We start from the raw sequence: 20,263 nt of genomic DNA, 5'->3' as shown, positions 1-20,263 counted from the left end.
ACCCATGGCTTGGTTCAAGCCAGAAATTCAATTTTATTCGATGTACTCAATATTTCATAACAAATTTGAGAATACCCGTCCTTCAATTTTGTTGTACTGGAGTTGATATCGCAAAAGGTCTGCACTCTGCCGTCCACATCGGCTGCAAGTGAAGGTGCATCTCTTGGCCAGGCCAAACGGGTCAAGGGAAGAAGGAATTGCAGAAAAAAAAAAATCCCTGGGAGAGTAGACGGTGCTGAATTGAGGGAGGGATATGAGGTTCGGGTTTCAGCTCGACAGGGGGTCTGGGGGAAGGACTGGCATTTTGGAATATACGAAGATCCATGCAAGACAGCGTGGACATAAAACCGCGGTGCTTGCCCTGACGCGGTGGGTGCAGAGTGCCAGCTGGGGCCCCGCGTTGGATTCCACTTAGTCTTTGGAGGGTTTGACTGCATGGTGCCTTTCGTCTCTGGGAACACACATTCAACACACAAGTGACTCAACGTCTCCTCCATCCCTTCATTTCTCACCCGAGCTATTGCATGTCTAACATTTAGACATGTTCAGCTTTGTGGATTCAAGGACTCTTCTGCTACTTGTAGCATCCCAACTTATTTTACTGGCTGCCGTCAGATGTCAGCAAGAGGAGGGCCGTAAGTAGTCCACTTTTCTTTCTTCTTTTAGTAACTTTTGTTTTTACAGAGAAAAAACGTGATGACGAGCATCTCTTTTGGACAAGGAGTTACGAGACGATTGAAGTCTGCAGTACGATATGAAATACTGTGATTTTGTAGGGGAGGGGGGTATTCCGTTTTTTCTTCTGTAGCTTCGGTGAGGATGTCAAGGTCTGTCTGTGCGGGATGGCCGAGCAGGTGAACAAGTGCTCATTTGTACTCGCCCAGTGCCGACTGTACAGATAAAAGTTTTTCCAAAATTCTTCAGGGTTGTACTCTGCTGCCTCAGAAGGGGACACCTGTCTATTGGGTTTAAAAGTTACAGCAGGGATGCTTGGCTATGAATGTAATTGGAGAGTCAGAAAGGTTCAGCTTGGGAGCAAAAATGATTGTTGTCGTGATGGGAAATGTCAGGGTTCAACAGTTTGTGTGTGACCTCAGCCTAGCAGGCTCAAAGGGGAGCAGCAAGTCAGTGGCGGTTATGAATTGAGTGGGAAGCCGACGGATAAAAGACACAATTTATAGCTCAGTGCATTTTTCTCCATTCTGAATTTTGGCTGGGGAGTAGATGGCAACTTTCATGCTGTGCTTCAACACCTCAAATACTCCTAAAAAGCAAATAGCAGCAGTTAGCAGTTGGCCAGACAAACAAATCAGGCTTTCTTAAGTTGCCGGCGTGTTTGTCCGGGTGCTATGTGGTCCAGATGGAGAATTTTTGGAGACCCTGCTGTTTACCTAAGGCAGCAGCTTGTCAATTGGGCACAGTGTTCCTGAAAGAGCGTTTCATTCATAGCTGCAGTAGAGGCCCAACACGTTGGGTACTGTACACATTAAAAAAAATAAAATATTCACTCCAGCTTTGGACACAGCAACTTAAATGCCAAGTTTTAGCTTTTGTGAAATAAAATTCAAACTTGTGTTTGGGGGTCACCGCAGCACTAGTTGAAGCAAATGTCATTCAAATCATTCAATCACACAACTGAATCTCTTTTACTGTTTTAACTTTGTACACCTTGCAATGCTTTGAATTGTTACAGACTCAGGGACACCATTGTCTACCTGTGTGACTTACAAACCACGCACCTTCCATCTCACCCTGATGATGCCCCCGCCACCTCACATCTTCCTTTTCCCAAACAATTTCTAAACAACAAATGCGCATCTAAAAAGCTAAAACTTCTCCTAACTTTCTCTGGAACTGTTTCGTTGCCTCCCCCCTCCCTCCCCCCTCACCCCTTCCACACGCGCCCTGCTGGTCACAACAGAGGCGGCAGACGGCTGCATCCAGGACGCCCATCTGTATCACGATAAGGATGTGTGGAAGCCAGAGCCGTGCCGAATCTGTGTGTGTGACAGCGGCGCGGTTCTGTGTGATGAGATAATCTGCGAGGAGATGAAGGAGTGTGCCTACCCTGTCATCCCACCTGGAGAGTGCTGCCCCGTGTGCCCTGCTGATGCCAGTGCCCCCTTTGGTTGTAATTTATTTATTCACCTAGCCATAAATAAATAAATTACTCTTTCGGCTTGTTTCACCCTTGCTAACGCTACCGAATGGGGAATGCTGCATGATCCAAACTGGCTGCGTGATTAGCAATTGTGTCATTTTTGAATCATTCGTTTTGAACAGTTCACTTAAATTGGATCCACATGCATTCACTGCCACTGATGGACATAGACGTCGATTCTAACTGGTGAATGAGTTAAAGTCCAAATTAATCACTACAGTTGTGTTCCACACTGTATTAATTCTGCAGTGTGATGTCAAAGTGGTCTATATTTATATCAAACCCAAACAAAGCAAGGAGGTATTCTGCCAAGGTTCTAATAGAACTGGACCATGATTGAAAGGTTGGAGTGAAGTGATGCCATCTATTGGCATCTTTTATCTTAAAGAAGCTAAATCCACCATCATAATTCATCTTCATCATCATCATCACATCACATTGCATGCTTGCTTTTGCTTCAGCTCCACTAACCAAGATGGGTTTTTGGCCTGTGGGTTTGGTCACTATAGCATCATGATATATTTGATCATTTCTCCTCCCTTCAAATTCAACAGTAGAATTTAATTTTAAGATAACCCACAAAATGTCTTGAAATGCTTTTAAATATGTTGTGTTTTCTTTCCCATCACCCACCCATCGCCAACAGAGACGATCAGCGCTAGGGTGAGCCACTGGGAACATTCAATATGAAGTTTTCTTATTTCTCTAAACTTGAGTTTTAGCTTACTAACATTGTTTTTTCTATCAACCAGGGTCAAAAAGGTGAACCAGGTGATATTGCAGATGTAAGTAAATCCTTTTGGAGGCTGAAATGCAATTTATAAAACAGGATAATAGCACACGAAAGAACAATTGTTTGGACTAACAATGGATCCTGCACCTCTTAAAGATTTCAAAGTGACTCACCTTAATGTCCCATTATGCCCTTTCATTTCATCATCCACATAAAGTCCCTTTCTTTATCCCTGTAGTGCCCAATAAGCCCTCCTAAAGGGGCTTATGATCATTACGGGTTATCTACATGGGGGCCTTGTTACTCTCTATAAATGAGCAAAATCCAACATTCTTTGAACGCAGTGAACCCCATCAAATCCTCTTAGATCCTCTCAGCAGCTTCATAGCACACACGCACACACGTCAGGTGAAGTCAGTTCAAGCAGAGGTCATGCAAAGGTGATGTTTTTAGCCAAACTTGGCATGTCCAATCAAATCTCCATCATGTTGTTGCTGTTAAACAAAGGACTGCTTACTGTCCATTTGTAACAATTTTTTTTTCTGTCTGCAGGTTGTAGGACCAAGAGGACCAGCAGGCCCTATGGTAAATATCATGCTCTTTTGGCCTTCTTGTAGGCTGCTAAAAGCTGTTTCTTGCTGGCCTGAGCAAGTGTTGGCCAAACTTGGAAAGCTGCTGAGTTGAACTATTTTGTTCTCGCAGGGCCCCCCAGGTGACCAGGGAGTACGTGGACCGGCTGGGGCAAAGGGTGACAAGGTAGGAGATAAAAAAATATATATATCAAGTGTACTATTATTATCTTGTTCACGCAAATACTGACACACTACAGATAAGTATATTGATTTTTTTTTGGGGGGGGGAGGTCCTTTGCTAAAATCGACTACATACTTAGTTGAACAGATCGTTCAATTCTACCCCTGAAATACAATGATTAAAATAATATAATTTATTCAAATTTTGGTTCATTTTTTTGTGACTTCAGAAAACAACAGAAATACTAACTTGTCCCGTTATTTTAGGAAGGTGACCATAGCACTAGCTTTGTCTTTTCTTCAATACATGACCTGTGACTGAAGGCTAATGTAATACCTTTTCCTCCCAAGGGAAACGCTGGACCTCGTGGAAGGGATGGAGAGCCTGGGATTCCCGGAAACCCCGGACCCCCTGGCCCAGCTGGCCCAGCTGGACCCCCTGGACTTGGAGGGGTGAGTCTTAATCCATGTTGCCAATATTTCAATCCCATGACTGTTTTCTGTGCAAATGGGAAGAAAATGTCTTTTCAAAGGGTGCTTTTGTTTAGCTTGGAGCTGGCATGTATTACTTGGAATAAAGCCACAGTGAGTGTACCTTTGGTGTAAAACTTTTTTTTTTTCAGAACTTTGCTGCACAGATGTCTACAGGCTTTGATGAGAAGGCCGGAGGTGCTCAGATGGGAGTGATGCAGGGACCAATGGTACATGTGCATCCTGTTTTGCGCTCAGTTCCAACGTCAAGTCGAAATCCTGAATGAAATGTTTGAAATGCTGCCCTCTTGCGGCCAACGTCATAATCATACACAGATTCTTGTCTATTTTTTTGTATTAATGTACAATTGTGAATTTTACGCATAATTCATTTCACACAATTACATACAATATTTTTTGCGACTTAATTTAAGTGTAAAATGACATCCTTCTCAAGCTGCTAGAGAAATAAATTAATACTGTTATAGCCATGTTTTTGCAAAATTAATTTATCATTGTATGTTTCCCCTGCAGGGTCCAATGGGTCCCCGTGGTCCTCCTGGACCAAGCGGAGCCCCTGTAAGTGCATTTATCATCGCACAAAAATCAAATAATGGAAAAAATAATCTTCTATATGTGCTTTTACTTAAGTACATTTCCTGATATATATGTTATATTTCACATAGGGGCCACAAGGTTTTCAGGGTGCCCCTGGCGAGGCTGGAGAGCCCGGTCCAGCTGTAAGTACTCACAATTGCTCTAATAATTGAGATAACCAACGTTTATGTTTAGCGGTTGATGAATATTACATCAGCAATGCTTGTATTTTTTTAAAGTTTGTTTCGTAGATGACGCTCACTGCCCATTTATTTCAAAACAGGGAGCAATGGGACCCCGTGGACCACCTGGACCTTCAGGAAAACCAGGAAGTGATGTAAGGATATGTTGTTTTCAAAATTTGAGACAGCAGTCATAATATGACAGGACAGAAAATTGCACTCCATATTATTCCATTGTTGATTCTCATCCTTCAACCACAGTCGTTACGTTGCTGCCATTCAATTGTAACCCTTCAATTTGTTTCACTGTAGGGTGAGAGTGGCAAACCTGGCAAAGCTGGTGAGCGTGGACCTGCCGGACCTCAGGTTGGAGATGAGCTTCAATCACTTGGTGACGTCATGCGAGGAAACTGGAGCGAGATCTAATTTCAATTCTTTCACTTCAGGGAGCTCGTGGATTCCCCGGAACTCCTGGCCTTCCTGGAATCAAAGGACACAGAGTAAGTGGGCATCACTCTTTGACATCAAAAACATCCTCGTGAAAAGGGCATTATGACGCAATGTGACGCTCCTCATTGAGGTCTGAGCAATCTTGTCACTGTTCACTGTAGGGACACCCTGGTCTAGATGGAGCGAAAGGAGAGAACGGTGCTGCAGGAGCAAAGGTGAGAACAACGCTTCAAAATTGTATTCATCATTCAGTCCCTGCATTTGATTGATTTTTAATCTTGTGGCTGTTTTAAATAGGGAGAGTCTGGTGCTTCTGGAGAGAATGGTGCCCCTGGACCCATGGTGAGTGCTTCTCACTAGTGATAATTCTCATTCAATGCTTTTTGGTTGATTCTCAATTCAACTTGATTCTCCAACATTTCAGGGCCCACGTGGTCTGCCAGGCGAGAGGGGACGCACCGGTGCTGCTGGAGCCGCAGTGAGTTTTCGTCTCTATTTTATTTTGTCCAAGCATCCTTTCCTTTCTATTCCCTGACTTTCCTGTTCCAACTCCACAGGGCGCTCGTGGAAATGATGGCTTGCCCGGTCCTGCTGGTCCACCTGTATGTCTTATTTTTAACTCATTCAAATTATTTCAATTCTAAATGACACAGCACTAACCTGAAGGTTGGCCTTCTGTCTCTAGGGGCCTGTTGGTCCTGCTGGAGCTCCAGGTTTCCCAGGATCTCCAGGAGCCAAGGTGTGTACAGACCTCCAGTGGACTTTATGTTTTAAAAAACAGCTTGTTGTAGAGGTACAAATGTCATCGTATCCTGGCAGGGTGAAGCTGGTCCTACTGGAGCCCGCGGAGCTGAAGGCCAACAGGGTCCCCGTGGAGAGGCCGGTACTCCAGGATCTCCTGGACCTGCCGGAGCATCGGTTTGTCATTATTATCGTCCACACCAGTAATGACCTCAAACTGTCCTCAAGATCTGATTGACATGTTGTCCTTTATCACTGCCTAACAGGGTAACCCTGGAACTGATGGTATTCCTGGAGCCAAAGGATCTGCTGTAAATCCACGCTCCTCAATTTGATAACATTGTGAAGCATGTGTGTTTGCTCAGTTTTGACTTTTGTTGTGTCCTGTTTTTTTTTTTTATTATTATCAAGGGTGGTCCTGGTATTGCTGGTGCCCCAGGTTTCCCTGGCCCCCGAGGCCCCCCTGGACCACAGGGAGCAACAGGCCCCCTGGGACCCAAAGGACAGTCTGTGAGTCACTTGAGTGATTTGTAAAGCTCTGAAAGTTGTTGACCATTACTCATCTTCTTCCTTTTCATGTTTGGCTTAGGGTGACCCTGGTCTTCCCGGATTCAAAGGTGAAGCAGGACCTAAGGGCGAACTTGTAAGTGGTTTTGGACTTATATTTGACTAAATATTGCAACATGATTGAATTGCTATAGTAATATAACCTGATGCTTCCAGGGCCCCGCTGGTCCCCTAGGTGCACCTGGCCCAGCTGGTGAGGAAGGAAAGAGAGGTGCAAGAGGAGAGCCCGGAGCTGCCGGACCACTCGGACCTCCCGGAGAGAGAGTAGGCTTTGCCTCCATTTAGCAAGAAAATGTGATATAGTTATGTTGTTCTAATTCTGATGATGCTTTTTGCCACTAATTCTTCCAGGGAGCTCCTGGGAACCGTGGTTTCCCTGGTCAAGATGGTCTTGCTGGCGCTAAGGTGGGTCCGTTGTTGAGCTGCATTGGCTGCTGGAATGGTGACACTTGTAATTAACTGTGACTTTTGATGTTCTTCAGGGTGCCCCAGGTGACCGTGGTGTTGCTGGTGCCGCTGGGCCTAAAGGTGCTACCGGGGACCCCGGACGCACAGGAGAGTCTGGTCTTCCTGGAGCAAGAGTGAGTGCTGCCTCACATCAACAGTGCAAATTAGTGAAACATTTGAAATGCTCTGACTAACTGCTTTGCATTTTGCAGGGTCTTACTGGCCGACCTGGAGATACTGGTCCTCAGGGCAAAGTTGGACCTTCTGTGAGTACTAAGTGGAATTCCTCCTTGAGGCATGATAATCAATATAATGAATAAATAATTAAAATGGTTGACCAGCCAGAACACTTTAATGTTTTTCTTTACATCTGCGGCAAAGTCTGTTTCTCAGTTTTCATCTGTGTATTTGGTCATGACAGGGTGCCGCTGGTGAGGATGGTCGCCCCGGCCCCCCTGGTCCTCAGGGAGCCCGTGGACAGCCGGGAGTGATGGGATTCCCTGGACCAAAAGGAGCCAATGTAAGTTTGTCAGGATAGAATTAGAAAAATCTCAGTTATTTTTGTGTTTCCCCATTGAGAATGTTTCTAAGGCTGTCTGATTTGTGTTCAACAGGGCGAGCCTGGGAAATCTGGAGAGAAAGGTCTTATTGGCCGTACTGGTCTGAGAGTAAGTGTTCCTTCTCTACTGCTAATGTTTTCTACCTGCCCTTCACGCCCATTGATGGATTTATCAAATTCTATTAGCAAAATGCTAACTGAAGTGTTCCTCTCTGAACAGGGCCTGCCCGGAAAAGATGGTGAGACTGGATCAGCCGGACCGCCAGGCCCCGCTGTAAGTGTCATTCTCTCTCACTTTACTAGATTGCTTATCTCTTCAAGACCATTCCAGCTAACATGTTTAACTTGTCATCTCACGATATACACCAATAATCTTGCCCAAAGATGTACATTTCTGTAGATGAAAAAAGCAGGATTACAGAGGATTTTAAATGATTAATTTAATTTTTAATTTTCTAATTTTCATTTTCAGCATAAACTAGGCTGATGTTGAAGTACTGGTGACCTAGTTTCTGTTGGTCCATCTTCTTCTTTCAAACTTACAAAGTGTAAAACAGTGCTGTCATCTGGTGGCCAGCAGTGGCATTATCAAAAATTTTACACGTCTCAGAACAGCAATAGAATCGATGAAATAGCGGAACTTATTGGAACAAGATTGGATTTCAAAGTCTTTCATATTTACTTTTTATATTTACCTATTTTTCTAACACCAATTTCTTTCTCAGGGACCCGCTGGGGAGAGAGGAGAGCAAGGTTCACCCGGACCTTCTGGCTTCCAGGTTAGTTCCTTCATCAAACCCTACAATCATATTGAGGACCAACACAATGAATGTCCCTCCCAGCTAAGAATTTATCTCTGATTATTATTCTACACATGTATGGTTGACTCATTAGGGAAATACACATGGAGATCTAGATGCAAAACCTCATAGTGTTTTCATAGTAACCAAGTACAGATGTACCAGTCAATCCCAAATTGCTGCAAAACCTTAGTTTTCAAAAGGTTACCACTATATTTATTCTCACAAAGATGGATAAACACAATATATTAAAAAAATGTCCCTTTTTTGTCAAACAGGGTCTGCCTGGACCAACTGGTTCCCCTGGGGAGGCTGGAAAACCCGGAGACCAGGTGAATACTTTTTCACTTCAACATCTCCATACTACAAAGTGTGATATTGTTGTAAGAGTGTTCATTGCAACTTTTTTGGTTTCTCTCTACAGGGTGTTCCTGGAGAAGGTGGAGCTCCTGGTGCTGTTGGACCAAGAGTACGTTTTAATCTTCCTTTTCTGTTATTTAAAGGAGAAATACAATTTCGACACCTTTACCTCTTCATCGTACAATTTCGTCACCTTTACCTCTTCATCGTACATAAATGCCATGATAACGATTGTGTCGCTCCTGCTAATTCAGTGTACCTTTTTCCAAACAGGGTGAACGTGGTTTCCCTGGAGAGAGGGGTGGTGCTGGTCCTCAGGGTCTGCAAGGACCACGCGGACTTCCCGGAACACCTGGAAGTGATGGACCCAAGGTCAGTAAGGATCCAAAACATTTTTATTGAATACAACCTAAAATAGTGTCCTCAGTCTGCACCACCAACATTTTTGTTCATCATCAAAATCCTTACCTTGATCGTCATTTAGGGAGCCATTGGACCTGCTGGAGCTGCAGGACCCCAGGGACCCCCTGGCCTGCAGGGTATGCCCGGAGAGAGAGGAGCCGGCGGAATCCCAGGAGCCAAAGGAGACAGAGTGCGTCCTTACTTCTTGTTCAAAAATCCTTTCACATTTACCTTATGGCAATATGTATGATGAACATTTTTTTTCTTTGTCCAACAGGGTGATAATGGAGCAAAGGGACCTGAAGGAGCTCCTGGAAAGGATGGTTCTAGAGTGAGTCCACAACAATGCTGTGCTTTTCAATTATTATTTTTTTAATCCTAAACATTAATGAACATCAATAACTCGGGCCCTTTCCCTTCCTCCTCAGGGTTTGACCGGTCCTATTGGTCCTCCTGGACCTGCTGGACCAAATGGTGCCAAGGTGCTACTTCTGCTATGCTAATAGGACACAATTTGAAATCAACCCTTTTGTATAGTATACTATCCAAGTTATTATGATTGGCTTGACTGTTTTTCTTCTACCCAGGGTGAGAATGGACCTGCAGGACCTTCTGGTGCTCCTGGCGTTCGTGGTGCACCTGTAAGCTTGTACTTGTTGTCATTAGATGGTTTTTTTTGATCAGTGAGCTTTGTATTATCCTGTTACAATTCAGCCGGATCTGATTGAGTCTCTTCTAACCTTTTACAGGGTGACCGTGGTGAGGGAGGTCCTCCTGGGCCTGCTGGTTTTGCTGGACCTCCTGTATGTATATTTATATTTACTTTACATTTGATCTCACGAAACGTTCATCTTAAAGTCCTCTTTATCAAACATAGCAATGTTGCTGCCATGTGTGATACATACAGGGTGCAGATGGTCAGCCTGGAGTCAAGGGAGAGCTTGGTGAGAGCGGACAGAAGGGAGAGGCTGGTGTTTCTGGGCCTCAGGGACCATCAGGTGCCCCCGGACCTGTGGTGGGTACTCAGAATTAGCCCCAAATTGAATCTGAATCCACAGAAGGTGATTCTATATGAGATATAAGTACAGTACTTATGTGTGGTGTTTCTCTTTGTCAGGGCCCAACTGGTGTTTCTGGTCCTAAAGGAGCACGTGGTGCTCAGGGAGCTCCTGTAAGTCATCTCAAGAAAATTTTACAAGGACAGGATCAACAGAATAATCAGTTGTGAAAGTGCAATGTAAAAATGTATTATATTTGCAAGCGGTTCTGTCTTTGACAGGGTGCCACTGGTTTCCCTGGTGCTGCTGGTAGAGTAGGCGCTCCTGGGCCTAATGTAAGTATCTCCAAATGATCTCAAAAGTTCTGTTTATGACTCTTCTTGACCAACGGTGTTTTCTCTGTCACAGGGTAACCCTGGTTCCGTTGGACCTGCTGGACCCTCTGGTAAAGACGGACCAAAGGGTGCCCGTGGTGATGCAGGGGCCCCCGGAAGACAGGGAGATGCTGGTCTTCGAGGACCTGCTGGTGCGCAAGGAGAAAAGGGAGAGCCCGGAGAAGATGGACCCCCTGTGGGTTGCCCTTTCCGACTGACTCTTACTGCCAGGAGAGGATCTGCACTAGATTCATATCCTGTCTGTCTGTATAGGGTGCTGATGGACCTTCAGGGCCTCAGGGTTTGGCTGGATCTCGTGGTATTGTTGGTTTGCCTGGCCAGCGTGGAGAGAGAGGCTTCCCTGGTCTTCCTGGACCTTCTGTAAGTTATTGATTCCTTCTGGATTTTTCTGTTACATACTGTAGTTGCATTTAAAACTATTCAACATCCACTGCCCCAATTTATTTTCTTCTTTTGATTTGCATCTTATAAATCATATCGTTCTTATAATTATGAATATTCTCAAGTCATGAGAGAGACCATGATTCTGGGACCTTGATGGGGCACCAAAGAAGAACAATAAGTATAAAATGAATACCCACTTTGTGTCAAGGGTGAGCCTGGTAAACAAGGATCTCCTGGCTCCGGTGGTGACCGTGGACCTCCTGGACCTGTCGGACCCCCTGGACTTACTGGACCTGCTGGAGAGACTGGAAGAGAGGTGAACTTAAATACAGAGACAGATGGACATATCAATCACATAATTTACGTGAATCTATATGTATACACAAAAGGTAATACTGTATTCAGTTTATCCGTCTGTGTTTCAGGGTACTCCTGGATCAGATGGTCCACCTGGCAGAGATGGATCTGTTGGAATCAAGGTGAGAGAAAATAGTACAAGCTCTTCAAATCTGAGAGAAAAAAGGGATTGGAAAAACTTTATGGCAAGAACGACTAAGTCAATGAGCTCTTCTTCCTATAGGGAGAGCGAGGTAACACTGGTCCTGCTGGTGCCCCTGGAGCTCCTGGTGCTCCTGGTGCCCCTGGCCCTGTTGGACCTCTTGGCAAGCAAGGAGATAGAGGAGAAGCTGTGAGTAACACAGGAAAAACTGACACTTCTAAAAAGCTAGCATAGGAGCAGAGGAGAAATGCACTACATTGAATGTGAACAAGAAAGAACATCTTTCTTTAGGGTTCACAAGGACCTGCTGGACCTCCTGGACTCGCAGGCGCACGAGGAATGGCTGTAAGCATCTAAAATGAAAATCTACTTTAGAGTGAAGATGATGCTTTTATATGAGTTATGAATTTTGAGACATCACTCCTACAATCCAGGGACCCCAAGGACCACGTGGAGATAAGGGAGAGAGTGGTGAATCTGGCGAGAGAGGACAGAAAGGTCACCGTGGCTTCACTGGTTTGCAGGGTCTTCCTGGACCTCCCGTAAGGAACTCATAACCATTAAGCATCTTTCATTTGCATTCACTTTGTTGCTTAATCTGTTTCATTTGTTCCAACAGGGTCCCGCTGGAGATGCTGGCGCTTCTGGACCCGCAGGACCAAACGGAGCTAAGGTGTGAAAAATGAGTCACGTACATTTTTCCATCGTGTGCTATTTGATGGTAATGAGGGTCACAGGGTGCACTCTGAGCAATTCTCCAATCACTTGGCAAAGATGGGGACAGCAAAGTGCGAGGACTTAATTCCCCGTCCATGTGATAAGATGAGCACTGGAGGCATTTTGTAATTAGGAAAAGAGGTTGACAGACAGGGGGTAACCACTCTTGGTGGGGGGGAGGGGGGTCAGAATAGGCTGTAATATCTCTTGTAGATGAGATAAGCAGAAGGGTTATGATAAGAGGAATGAAGGGAAATGTCACCACATCAATTATCTTCATGCATAATAAGGGAAGTGGTCTGGAAGTGATTGAAGTAATACAGGGAAGCTGAAAGTACATTTTGAATACTTTGGACTTTTTGGGTGTCGTCACTGAACCAAGGTTTTATACTCAATATGCAAAGTTTAGAAATCACATTTACATCATCCACTTTTCCATTTGGCTTAACGCTGTTTCTTTAGGGACCACCTGGACCATCTGGACCCGCTGGCAAAGATGGATCTAACGGACAGCCTGGCCCCATTGGACCACCTGGACCTCGTGGACGCTCTGGAGAGGGTGGCCCACCCGTATGTGAATCAGATCTCAATTTCATTTCATGTTATTTCTTTTGCATAGTATTTCCCCTTCATTTGCTGTTTTGGGTATTCTTTAGGGTCCTCCTGGAAACGCTGGACCCCCTGGTCCTCCTGGGCCCCCAGGCCCTGGCATTGACATGTCTGCCTTCGCTGGTTTGGGTCAGACTGAGAAGTCTCCCGATCCACTGAGATACATGAGGGCTGATGAGGCCTCCAGTTCCCTGAGACAGCACGATGTTGAGGTTGATTCCACACTCAAGTCGCTCAACAACCAGATTGAGAACCTGCGCAGCCCCGATGGCTCCCAGAAGAACCCTGCTCGCTCTTGCAGAGACCTCAAACTATGCCACCCTGAATGGAAGAGCGGTAAGAATATTTGCTGTCGTAGAAGAATAAATATATGACAGAAATAAAAACTAATTGGATATAAAGGTAAAGTCTAACTTGTGAAGACTCAAGCATTAGTCAGTGCTTCAACTCTGCGGCTTTCTTCCATCTCTCAAGGTGACTACTGGGTTGACCCCAACATTGGAAGCATAGCTGATGCCATCAAGGTCTTTTGCAACATGGAGACCGGTGAGACCTGCGTCTACCCAACTATTGCCAATATACCAAAGAAGTCCTGGTGGACTAGCAAGAGCAATGATCGCAAGCACATCTGGTTTGGAGAGACCATGAATGGAGGATTCCACGTGAGTGCACCTGAACAACCTTGCGATCATTTTGACATTTCATGACAGTAGCTAATGATCTGCCCTGCTTGTTTGTGTACAGTTCAGCTACGCCCAGGATGGCCCTGCCGCCAACGCCGCCAGTGTTCAACTGACCTTCTTGAGGCTTCTTTCCAATGAGGCTTCCCAGAACCTCACGTACCACTGCAAGAACAGCATCGCCTACATGGATCAGGCCACAGGCAACCTGAAGAAGGCTTTGCTGCTGCAGGGCTCCAACGATGTGGAGGTCCGCGCAGAAGGCAACAGCCGCTTCACATACAGCGTGTTGGAAGATGGCTGCAAGGTGAGTGCAGATGCCAGACAGACAACAACCTTCCGTGAAGTGTAAGCGAGAGTGAAAGTGACATGTTGTTTTTTTTCCCCCGTTTGCAGAAACACACAGGCCGGTGGGGCAAAACTGTCTTTGAGTACAAAACACAGAAAACCTCCCGTCTGCCTATCGTGGACATTGCTCCTATGGATATCGGAGGAGCGGATCAGGAGTTTGGCGTGGATGTAGGCCCAGTCTGCTTCTTGTAAAGTGGAATATCACAGTGACCCCAACCCCCCAGAATAACAGGAACGAAGTAAACTCAACCATGAAACACTACACACAATTCCACAATAAAGAAGACTGGAATTCGAAAAGAAAATTGATCTCACAACAAAGTGCTCTCCAAGTTGGATGCTAGCACTGAAGGGCATCGGCAATAAGTGTACATCTCTGTCAACACGCTTCCTGAGATCCAGTCATGTTTCCAGTCATGGCCCAATGTTGACGGGTATGAGTCCGGAGGAAGAGGGACTGAGCAAAAGTTGTGGAGAACTGAAACATGACTTGATGTCACTTATTTATTGTCTCACTTGAACGGGCAGAGATGAGGTAGGACTGGAGGGGTTTCACTTTGTAAGTACGACAAGCCCCTTTCCACTACAGAACAGCCGCACAACCTCTGTCCCAGTCCTACTCCAACTCCCTCCCTGTTCCCTCCTGTCACACTAATATGGCATTTTGAATCCGTGTAGACCAATAAAATATTCTGAAAATATTCCAGGTACTCCACGCCTGTCCATCGTGAGCAGGAGCAAAACCTTTACTGTGTATTATAAAGCCTTGGTTCTATTGTTGTAAAGGTCTGTGTTTATAAGCAACCAGATGGTTTGATGTGTATTTCCACATTATGTGTGTACATGTGTTTATATGCACACTAACACTTTTTGGAGAGTGAGGTCACATTTGGGGTGTATGTTCCAAAGTCTTGTACCCCTTCACTGCCCATTACTCTCATGCAAAATTTGCTCTGCAAAAATCCTAAGCAATTTCGCCATTTCTTGTAGTCACCCAGATGGTTTGAAGCTACCTCACGCTGAAAAACAAAAATGTAGAGATGACTACAAACACATCTCAAATCCAAACGGCCGCCTTTGCTTCAGGTGGCTCTCTCTTCAGAAGGTGCTATGAGTTCTGTAATAGTCGGTAGCAAATGCTCCTCTACCCCAGCCCGATTTCCCACTAGCCTCACACCACGCTCACACTCCCCCCCCCTCCCCCCCTGCAAAAAGTGGGGGCCGTCGGGTAAGACAGGTGGCGACCGGGGACACTTCGAGACCTCTGCTGAAGTCCACACACCAATGCTGAACCAAGTGGCTCAATAACAACCAGGGTGGGACACCTCTGTGTGCGTGAGGGTGTGTACATTTTTTAAATTAATTTTATTATGATCCGTTTTGTTTTTATTTTGTTACACTTCTCATTGATGTAAATTGGAAATAAAAGGAAAACAGAATGAAGAAGTTGATTTTTGCTTTGAGTTTTCAATAAAAATATCACAGGCGTGGGAAAGTTTTCTCTTTCTTTTGATCATATTAGCTAACATTAGCTATAAAGTGAAACATTTATAATGCGACAAATTTGAATTTAAGCGCTTTCAGTGCGTGGCTAAGGATTGTTGTCTCTAAAGAATCATATGTAATATAGAGATATAATTGTGAGAGGCAGGAACTAGGTAAATGAAAAGCGTTACAAATAGTCTTTTGTCATTTTATCCCAAGTTATGATAGCAGAATGGAATTTTCCATAGTTTTGTCTAATTTAAAAAAACCTGACATCAGGAATCAGTTTAAAAATTAATTCAATACATTTTATTGACACGAATTTGATGGAAAATATTCCTGACATGATGTGATTGATGGTCATGACAAGAGCTCAGTAAAGAGCGACTGATTGACGAGGTCGGCAGAATGTTCCTGAGGACGTGGTAGCGACGGACTGCCATTGATCCTAAATTGACGGATGCCACTTTGGAAGTAGAAAGGCACGTGGGTAATTCTTCCAGTGGACCAACACTACAGAGCCAAACATTTGATATCGTACATGAGCCAGTTGGGGTGAGAAAACACCACATTGTTTTCTAAAAAGGAGTCAAATCGAGGGGACTACTGACCACAGTGAGCAGAGCTCCGTGTTGAAAATTCGGGTGGAACTGCAGCAGTCTCGGTTGGGCACCAAGCTCCCCTTGAACAAAACCGCTACGGATAGACAACAGAAACCCATTTTAGCATTTGGATACATTTCCTTTGAAAATGCAAACAAGAAACTCCAGCGCACAAGTATGAAAGGCAACCACGGATGTTAACACCTACCATGGCAAAAGTTCGAAAATGGGCTTTGTTCTGGTTTTAAAGACGGGAATGACTGCAGGTTGGTCTAGTTGTGGATCACCTGGAAGGCCAATAAAAATGAGCAACTGCTGTATGTAATGTCAACAATACTCCACATTTCTCATTAGCATATTTGTGACTAAAAGTCACTTTTTTCATAGCTTGTCGAGAACTCAGGTGCAACTTGCATCGATTAAAATTACTGTTCAGACTGAAACCCCAAACTCCCGTTTGCTAATCGTCTTGACTTTCTGTGCTATCTGGCCTGAATCAATAAAAAATAAAATGAAATAGAAAAATGAAAATCAAGAATGCACTGTAAATTAGTCAATGTGAAGATAAGCAAACCTTTGAAAAGCACAGCGAGTCTTTCTCCTCTCGGATCCCAAGTCAGAGACTGGATCTCTCCACCGACACTGCACAAAGAAACTCCCATTGTCATATTTTTCATACCTTTTTTTTTTTTTTGGTCTTTTGCTTCAAATGACAGCTCTTACGTGACTTCTCCCTGGGATGTGTTAAAGGTTGTCTGCGATAGGTCAGCCACCACTGATGCCACTGGTGACCCTTTGGTTGTGCCTGTGAGGACCCCTATCATAAAATCACAATCGAGTCAAATCACACTTTGTTTGGCTACTTTGCATTTTTCTTAAGTCAAGACTCTGAACCAACATTTAGTACTCCATTTGATTTGGAAAGACAAATTGTGTGGCACTATCCCAATTTTGTACATAGTATGTCGCAACCTGGTGTTTCAGTGAAGGTGAGAGCGTAGATAACAGTTTCTCCCTGTACGGTGAATAGAAGTCTACTCCCATCTGGACTCCAACAGCCGGACTAAAGAAAAAAAAATAGCTTTGCTGTAATGAAACTAGAAATGAGAGTGATTGAAATGTGGCGCTAATGCTTACCTGGCAGCGGCCTTTCTCACATGGCCAACGCTCACACGTCCATCTCCTGGTCTCCCACACCCTGAAGAATAACCAGATGTCATTTGATGAGAATATAAAACCAATAACTTATCAACATTTAAACTAACTCTGATTAACCCTGAACCCTCGACAGTCTACAAATGAGACTGATTTGAATTTTGAACCTGAAGAGCGCAGATGGTGTTGAGGCAAGAAGATGGCTCCCATCTGTGGACCAGGACAGAAAGCTGACCCCTCCACCTCCAACGCGCTGGAGAGGCACACAGCTCTCGGCCGCGACATCCCATACCTGAAACAAGTCACACTGACAATTTAGCACTTTCACCAAATGATTGTGAACTACGGTGAAACCTTGTACCATCATCGCTGTGTCCTTCGGCGAGGCCGAGGCCAGGAGAGAACCGTTGGGTGACCAAGCAATGGAAGTGACTGGCGAGTGGCCGGGATGAGACAACACCTGCGCGCATCCGGACGAAGGCCTGTTTCACAGAGACATATGGGGCATTTCACCACAAAGAAAAACAAGCATTGTGCAATTTGCCAGAAGTATTGAGGGAATAAAAAGCGATGATTTTGGCCTTCTTCTTTATCGCTGTTGTAGGAATACACGATACCCGCATTTACATGCCTGGTGGACAGCGAGCAAGGGTCCACATTCCAGACCAGTAAACAGTTCTGGCACGCCACAGCGAGTCCAGACGCACACAGCGGCTTCCACTGCACTGCCGCCACACTCCTCTGGAGACGGTGCTTCAGGGTTGGAGTCGTGAGACTAAAACAAACAAAAGGCATGGTTTTATGAAGAAAAGCCTCATCGTCTCTCAGGATCTTTCAAGCATTGGAGATTTGTCACCTTTGGGGATTGTAGATCTTTATTGAGTCATCCAGCAGGGCAACGGCAAATTTATCTGTGTGAGGATGCCAAGCAAAGGCTCGCACCACACAGTCTGACCTGACAAACCGTACCGATTACACATAGTTACACATTTAAACAGTGATTTTTTTTTTTTAAACTCATTTTCTAAATCAGCTAAATCTTAAAAATTGAATGTGACCCATCCGTCCATTCAAAATGCTTCTGACTCGAGCTAAAGTCTAGAGTCTTCATACATCTCACTCACCAGTTAAGCGCTTGTGAAAATTCTGCAATCATGTCCTCACTACTCAACTACGGACCACAAGACAGGTACAAACTTCAGTTTAGCAGCGAACATCATTAAGATCCATTGACGCATATCAATTGATTGAATAATCAGGCAGAGCTTACTGTGAGATGAGGGAACAAGGAGTTGTGAAAAGAGGAGATTTTCTGCAGCAATGCCAGGATGCACCCAGAACTCACAGACAACCATTTCGGCACTGTGGAAAAAGGAGTCGAAGATATACATGACTGAATATGTCCCACCTCACTCATCATGACTCACGTACCCTCTTCGTGGGAGTTAGCGATTTCATTTAACAGCCCTGTAAAACCACCATCACGCCTGAAAGACAAAGAAAGCTTTTCTAACATACATAATAACTGTCACAGTTTCAAATAGTTTATTCCTCCCCTACAAAACACTTCCCTGACTGAACTTGTACAATATCTACTCAACTTCTTCAGAAGAAAAAAAACCAACAGGAATAAAACCTTCACTTGGCCGAGTCATCTGACTGAAATCATGTTTGCGTCATGTCAGCATTTAGGGTGCAATGCGCATACCAAGCTGCTGCACTCCTCATCCACAAGGTCTCGGAGTGGTCCAAGAAGGCCGCCTTGCTGCTGCTCTCAGTGCGACTGTGCAGCTTGAAGGAGTCTCGGGGGAAGTACAAACTCTGAGGACTTGAGTCCTGGAGAGAGCATACAATATCACCATCAAATATTTATACATCAAGCAGCAGTTCACAATGTATAATGTAAAAACGAAAAGTAAATTCTACTTGGCAGAGTAGTTTTGATGCAGTTTTCACATGTTTTACTTGACGTAAAGCTACATTTGATTTGCTGATTTTATTTTGATCCATTTGTTATTTTATTGCAATTTAATACATGTGCAATGATTTATTTGTGTGTCATGTGAGACTTCTCGCTCAGGCGCTGTTCACCAATCAAACGTAATCACAAGTGACATTTGACTCTCTTTCACCAATCAAACAAGCGCATGAAGTCGGCCTGTCTGTGACTCACTTGAAGGATGGTTGAAGAAAAAATAAAAAACAAAAACAGTTTCATAATGAAGTGTGGTGTGTCTAACCAAACGTGAAAATTTCGCACCCGATACATTGGTTCTATTGTTGTTTACTTGTTTTGGCTAAGGGTTTAATGGGCATATGTAGCAAAATTGTCAACATGTGCAAATATCATGATTTTATTTTAGTAGTCAAGTGAACAATGGCTGAATTTGTATATAATTATAATACTTTTTAACTCTGAGGAAAGAAAGATATTTAGGTTAGACCTTCTGCAGCCGCTCCTGCGCGTTGCTCCCCGTCAGAAGCTCGTTGTTGGTCTCGCACAGAGTCGTTTGTCCAGGGTGAAGCGGAGGGTTAAACAAAGCCAGAGAACACATCTTTTGGAGGGACTTGGAACAAATCCTGAAGTACAAATGAAGAGCAACTGTTTGTAACAACCGTTCCACACCATCGAAGTGCTTATGCTATTGCTACGCCACGCTAACACTTTAGCAGACAAATGACAAAGATGACAGCACGGCTCATATTATTTGCGTTTTGAATCATAAGAAATTTAAATAACCATATGCCAGGTCAAATGACGCTTGCTATGTTTCTGATGAATACAAAACAAAGTCTTTGCACACCTACTTTTGGTACTTGAAATGCTGGTATCCCGCCGTAGAGGCGTACGGGTCCTCAGGAGGAACAAACAGGACGTAATGTTTTCCTTCTTGTAAATTTAGGCGACGCCCTCTAGAGGACAAATGTTAACAGTGCATAAAGACTGATCCAAACAAACAATGTCATGGCTGAAGTATTTACTTCTATTAACCCATGTTTTACTCATAATTGCGACATTTGAAAGCAGATATATATACTTTCAAATCCTTACCTTCACGAAAAAGGTTGGTTACCTTTCCAAACGACATAGACATAAATAAAAAGATATAAGCAGTAATAAATAAAGTTACATGAGTAATAATAAATAAAGTTGAATTGATTGATA

General features: G+C 44.2%; 2 protein-coding genes across 5 annotated transcripts; one reads left to right on the top strand and one right to left on the bottom strand.

Moving 5' to 3' along the window:
* The first annotated feature begins 316 nt into the window (after nucleotides 1–316).
* col2a1a (collagen, type II, alpha 1a) lies at nucleotides 317–15,350 on the top strand. Of its 2 annotated transcripts, XM_049753893.2 has the most exons (54): nucleotides 317–635; nucleotides 1,922–2,128; nucleotides 2,808–2,824; nucleotides 2,914–2,946; nucleotides 3,447–3,479; nucleotides 3,597–3,650; nucleotides 3,998–4,099; nucleotides 4,270–4,347; nucleotides 4,652–4,696; nucleotides 4,804–4,857; nucleotides 4,998–5,051; nucleotides 5,209–5,262; nucleotides 5,343–5,396; nucleotides 5,508–5,561; nucleotides 5,644–5,688; nucleotides 5,771–5,824; nucleotides 5,904–5,948; nucleotides 6,032–6,085; nucleotides 6,166–6,264; nucleotides 6,354–6,398; nucleotides 6,499–6,597; nucleotides 6,677–6,730; nucleotides 6,811–6,918; nucleotides 7,006–7,059; nucleotides 7,137–7,235; nucleotides 7,314–7,367; nucleotides 7,523–7,621; nucleotides 7,716–7,769; nucleotides 7,881–7,934; nucleotides 8,386–8,439; nucleotides 8,739–8,792; nucleotides 8,885–8,929; nucleotides 9,094–9,192; nucleotides 9,305–9,412; nucleotides 9,500–9,553; nucleotides 9,651–9,704; nucleotides 9,810–9,863; nucleotides 9,972–10,025; nucleotides 10,130–10,237; nucleotides 10,340–10,393; nucleotides 10,502–10,555; nucleotides 10,629–10,790; nucleotides 10,868–10,975; nucleotides 11,208–11,315; nucleotides 11,425–11,478; nucleotides 11,580–11,687; nucleotides 11,790–11,843; nucleotides 11,933–12,040; nucleotides 12,118–12,171; nucleotides 12,678–12,785; nucleotides 12,872–13,160; nucleotides 13,299–13,486; nucleotides 13,569–13,811; nucleotides 13,901–15,350. In XM_049753893.2, the coding sequence occupies exons 1-54, from the start codon at nucleotides 542–544 to the stop codon at nucleotides 14,045–14,047; spliced, it is 4,473 nt and encodes a 1,490-aa protein (XP_049609850.1). In that variant the 5' UTR covers nucleotides 317–541; the 3' UTR covers nucleotides 14,048–15,350. The 2 variants fall into 2 exon arrangements, with proteins under 2 accessions (XP_049609850.1, XP_049609851.1); XM_049753894.2 differs by lacking the exon at nucleotides 1,922–2,128 and having other exon boundaries at nucleotides 318–635.
* A 276-nt stretch (nucleotides 15,351–15,626) lies between these two features.
* aaas (achalasia, adrenocortical insufficiency, alacrimia) lies at nucleotides 15,627–20,041 on the bottom strand. Of its 3 annotated transcripts, none has more exons than XM_049753895.2 (17): nucleotides 19,906–20,041; nucleotides 19,542–19,677; nucleotides 18,806–18,933; nucleotides 18,529–18,584; nucleotides 18,368–18,459; nucleotides 18,222–18,268; nucleotides 17,954–18,052; nucleotides 17,729–17,872; nucleotides 17,459–17,579; nucleotides 17,265–17,389; nucleotides 17,080–17,140; nucleotides 16,915–17,005; nucleotides 16,666–16,759; nucleotides 16,517–16,584; nucleotides 16,151–16,229; nucleotides 15,952–16,036; nucleotides 15,627–15,853 (listed from the first exon to the last, which is right to left on the bottom strand). In XM_049753895.2, the coding sequence occupies exons 2-17, from the start codon at nucleotides 19,650–19,652 to the stop codon at nucleotides 15,701–15,703; spliced, it is 1,554 nt and encodes a 517-aa protein (XP_049609852.1). In that variant the 5' UTR covers nucleotides 19,653–19,677; nucleotides 19,906–20,041; the 3' UTR covers nucleotides 15,627–15,700. The 3 variants fall into 3 exon arrangements, with proteins under 3 accessions (XP_049609852.1, XP_049609853.1, XP_068506059.1); XM_049753896.2 differs by having other exon boundaries at nucleotides 19,902–19,955; XM_068649958.1 differs by lacking the exon at nucleotides 19,906–20,041 and adding an exon at nucleotides 19,838–19,856.
* Between the last annotated feature and the right edge of the window lie 222 nt (nucleotides 20,042–20,263).

The sequence above is a fragment of the Syngnathus scovelli genome, chromosome 2 (assembly GCF_024217435.2).
Source record: "Syngnathus scovelli strain Florida chromosome 2, RoL_Ssco_1.2, whole genome shotgun sequence".
Lineage (NCBI taxonomy): Eukaryota > Metazoa > Chordata > Actinopteri > Syngnathiformes > Syngnathidae > Syngnathus > Syngnathus scovelli.
This window is presented reverse-complemented; position numbering and strand designations above follow the sequence as displayed.